At 56.0% G+C, this 3,509-nt stretch overlaps 1 protein-coding gene across 1 annotated transcript; it reads left to right on the top strand.

Annotated features, from left to right (window-relative positions):
* Nucleotides 1-304: 304 nt before the first annotated feature.
* On the top strand, nt 305-2,866 carry LOC122731508 (interferon-induced transmembrane protein 3-like). Its single transcript, XM_043971652.1, has 2 exons — nt 305-587; nt 2,475-2,866. Exons 1-2 carry the CDS (start codon nt 429-431, stop codon nt 2,643-2,645), a joined length of 330 nt encoding a protein of 109 aa, XP_043827587.1. The 5' UTR covers nt 305-428; the 3' UTR covers nt 2,646-2,866.
* Nucleotides 2,867-3,509: the final 643 nt, after the last annotated feature.

Genomic DNA, 3,509 nt, shown 5'->3' with positions numbered 1-3,509 from the left:
GGGCCTAGAACCAGGTCTGCCCCACTGCACCGTCGCCTTGACAAGGCACAGAGGAACTGGGCCTGGGGTGACTGGGGGAAGCGGGGGCGTCTCAAGCTGATTCTAGCCGGGGAGCAGCGCTCATGACTGGCAGGGGTTCCGGGAGGCTGGGGAACGTGACGGGGGAGGGGGTGTAAGTAGAAGGGGGACAGAAGGATAAGGACGGGCAGAGCCGGAGTGGGGAGGAGTCAGAAATCTCCTCTGGCCTCTCTCAGCTCCTGCCCCCCAGCCCCGCCCTGATCCCTGGCTCGGGCGGGGGCTTCCGGCGGTTTTCTAACTCACAGCAACCTCCGGACTCCACACTTGGCGCCTCGGTCTGGAAGGGAGCGCTCTCCGGTGCGCCCGTCGGAAGCTGTCCAAGGTCCCCAGTGCACCAGCCAGTTCGAGCCATGCCTGATCACACCGTCATCGCCATGCAGGTCGGGGGACCGGAGAAGGGGCTCACTCCGGACCCTCCCAGAGACTACCTGCTGCTCTCCCTCTTCAACATGCTGCTGCTGGGGAACCCCTGTTGTCTCAGCTTCGTGGCGCTCGTTTATTCGGTCAAGGTAGCTCCAGCAGCCGCGCAGGCAGCCGGGGCCGGACCCCGGGCTCCTTGGGCTGCGCGCCCCCTTCCACTTCCTTCCCTCGGGTCTCCCCATCCTCTCCTTCTTTCTTTCTTTCTCCTCTGCTCCTCTCTCTCCCTACTCCTCTCCCTCCCTCTCCTCTTTCCTCTCTCCCACCTTCCTTCCCCTGCTACCTCTGTCTCTCTCCTCCCTTTCCCCTCGCTTCCTTTCCTCTCCCCCTGCTCTTCTTTCCTCCTCTCCCTCCTCCTTTTGGTCCCCACTTCCTTCCCTCTTCCCTTGTTGCCCAATCTTTCCCTCTCCCTCATCCCCCTTCATTCCCTCTTCCCCGACTCTCCTCACAACTCCACTGTCCTCTCCTCGAGCTCCTTTCTTCATCTGCTCCCTTCTCTTTCCTTTGCCTTCTATCCCTTTCCCTCCTCTTCTCCGTCCTTAGTTCTTCCTCTGAGGCCCCACTGAATTGTGGTTTGGCTCCTACAGGGTATTGGGGGTGGAGAGGTGGGACATCCATCTGTCCCGGCCTCTGAGACCCTCCAGGAACGCTCCCTCTCATCTGACCAAGGATAAGGACTGTATCCTTACAGCCCTTAGGGGAGGACAGGGCGGCAGTGGAAGAAGGTAGCTGGTTCTGGACACAGTTAGTATGAGAAGGACCAGTGGAGGAGATGGGATGGAGAAAGGCCCCGTCAGGAAGTGCTTGGGAAGATCGGGGACATCCCACTGAGGTAGGGGGCAGCCTGAGGAAAAGAACTGAGATGGCAAAAGGTGAGGGACATTCAGGGGAGGGGCAGAGAGCTGTCAAGGAATAGGGTGTGGGGGCGGGTGCTTATTCCTCTTGCCCACCAATCGGGTTGCAGGGTGGGAGCCGGAAGAGGTCAAATGGAAAGAGTGGATTAGAATGGACTGGGGCCCCTGGGCCAGGCTAGCAAGTTGGGGCTTGGTTTTGTACCCAGCGAGGAGTCCTTAAGCAGAGATCTGAACATCAGCACCTCCACCTGACTGCAGGGGCAGGGGCAGGGGCAGGGGGAAGACCATGTGAATGGAGAGAACAGGACAGAAAAATGGAGAGGACTTGCCACTTGGTTGGATACTGGGAGTGGGGGCGGGGTTGGGGAGTAGAATCAGTGGCTAGGGTCTGGAAGATGGCCCAGACCTCAGCTAGAGCAGTTAGGTGGGTTATCCAGCAGTCAAGCTGAGTGCCTGTCTGGGGTTCAGGAGATGGGTCAAGACTGGCACTGCAGACTGGGGAGGGGTTGGAGTGGTGGTCTTGGACACCCTGGAAGTGGATGAGTTTACCATAGGAGGTAGAACTAGAAACTAGGACTGCCGGGACAGAGCCAGGGAGAATGGGACATCTGGAAGGTAATGAGAGGAAGAAGGGCTGGAGCAGAAAAAATCTGGGGATGCCAGGGCCATGCCCCTAAGCCAAGGTGGGAGGGAGGGAGCTCAGGCTGAATTGGCTTGGTGTGACCGGAAGCCAACAGCCAGGATCTTAAGGAGGGGACGCTGACACGCTGCCCAGCCTACTGTGGTTGGAGGGCTGGCTGACTCCTGAAGAAACTTCAGTTTAGGATGGGGGAGTGACTGCCTCATTGGGGGTTATACAGCTTGAGGAGGGCCCACCACTTCACAGTCCTTTTTCCTTCTAGTTTTACTCCTTTTTGTACTATTCTCCCAGCTCTGACCTTTCCCCAGAACTCCAGGTTCTGCTCGCTAATGGGTCAAGTCCCCCTGGCCCCCTGGGGTGGGAGTGGGGATCCTGATGCTCACTCCTACTGTGTAGGTGGGGAGACTGAGGCTTCAGGGTTCTTCACATGCAGGAATCTCACTCTCTTTGCCTCTTGGTGTGTGTCTGTCTGTTTTTACCTCTAGTCTAGGGACCGGAAGTTGGTGGGGGACATGAATGGGGCCTCGAGCTATGGGAACACCTCCAAACAGATGAACATCTGTGCCATGATCCTGAATGTGGTGATCCTCATCATCAGCATCGTATTGATTTATATATACTTATACCCTCTCATCCTGAGGTTGTACCACCAGTAGAGGACTCTCTAGCCCGCCCCCTGCACCCTCAGGGCTACCTGCATGTTCCCTAGTCCTGCTTCCAGAGATCTGCCTGCACCAGGCAGATCCCCTCATTCAGCCCTACTTTCTCGTCCTAGTGGGGCAGCCCCTACTTGCCACCCCCACCAACCCTGCAATAGACACCCAGAAGTCCAGAACACTCAGTGCTTGGGTCAATAAATAAATATTTGTGGAACCGGTTTCTGTCTCCGTCCTGTGTGCCAGGGTCTTTGGTTGCTACCAAATATCAAAGTCAGATAATACTAAACAACTGAACAATAACATAAATGTCTTTGAGTCCCTCCAATCCTCCCTCTCTCTCCCCCAAATCCTGAGTTCAAGTCATCCTCTGGGGGACTGGAGTAGGACAGTGGGGGGAGGTGATAGGAAGGTCTGGGAGGAAAAGGGTATTTTAGGCTTCAGCTTGAGCAAAAGAAAGGACCAGGGAAAGTCAGGGAAAGGAGGGAGTCATACAGCTTGGCTTCAAAATAGGGGATGTGGGTGAGCTAGACAGGGATAGAGTTAGGGAAGGAAGCCATGGTTGGCTTGAAAATTAGCCCAGCTCAGATTTTGGGAGTGAGACTGGGGAGATGGTTCTACAGCAGGGAGAGCCCTGCTCAGGGGCTGGAGGACTTGGATTCAAATCCTGCCTCCTGAACTTCCAATGGGACTTAGGTCACTTCACCTGCCTTGTCTCAGTATCCTCAGCTGTGCAATAACCGTATAGTTCTCTGAGGTCTGTGATTGTTAGGAAAGAGGAGCCCTTCCTTGGGGCATTTCCCACAAATAAGTTGAAGTCTGAAAGAGGAAGATGAGGGGAAAGAAATCACTGGCGGGGGGTTA

Source organism: Dromiciops gliroides, chromosome 6, assembly GCF_019393635.1.
Source record: "Dromiciops gliroides isolate mDroGli1 chromosome 6, mDroGli1.pri, whole genome shotgun sequence".
Taxonomy (NCBI): domain Eukaryota; kingdom Metazoa; phylum Chordata; class Mammalia; order Microbiotheria; family Microbiotheriidae; genus Dromiciops; species Dromiciops gliroides.
Note: the sequence above shows the minus strand (reverse complement) of the source record. Positions and strands in the feature narration are given on the sequence as shown.

Excerpts from the sequence above, each read along its gene's own strand:
- LOC122731508 (XM_043971652.1), top strand. The coding sequence starts at position 429 with ATGCCTGATCACACCGTCATCGCCATGCAGGTCGGGGGACCGGAGAAG. Across the intron at positions 588-2,474 it reads CGCTCGTTTATTCGGTCAAG|TCTAGGGACCGGAAGTTGGT; the intron begins GTAGCTCCAGCA and ends TTTTACCTCTAG.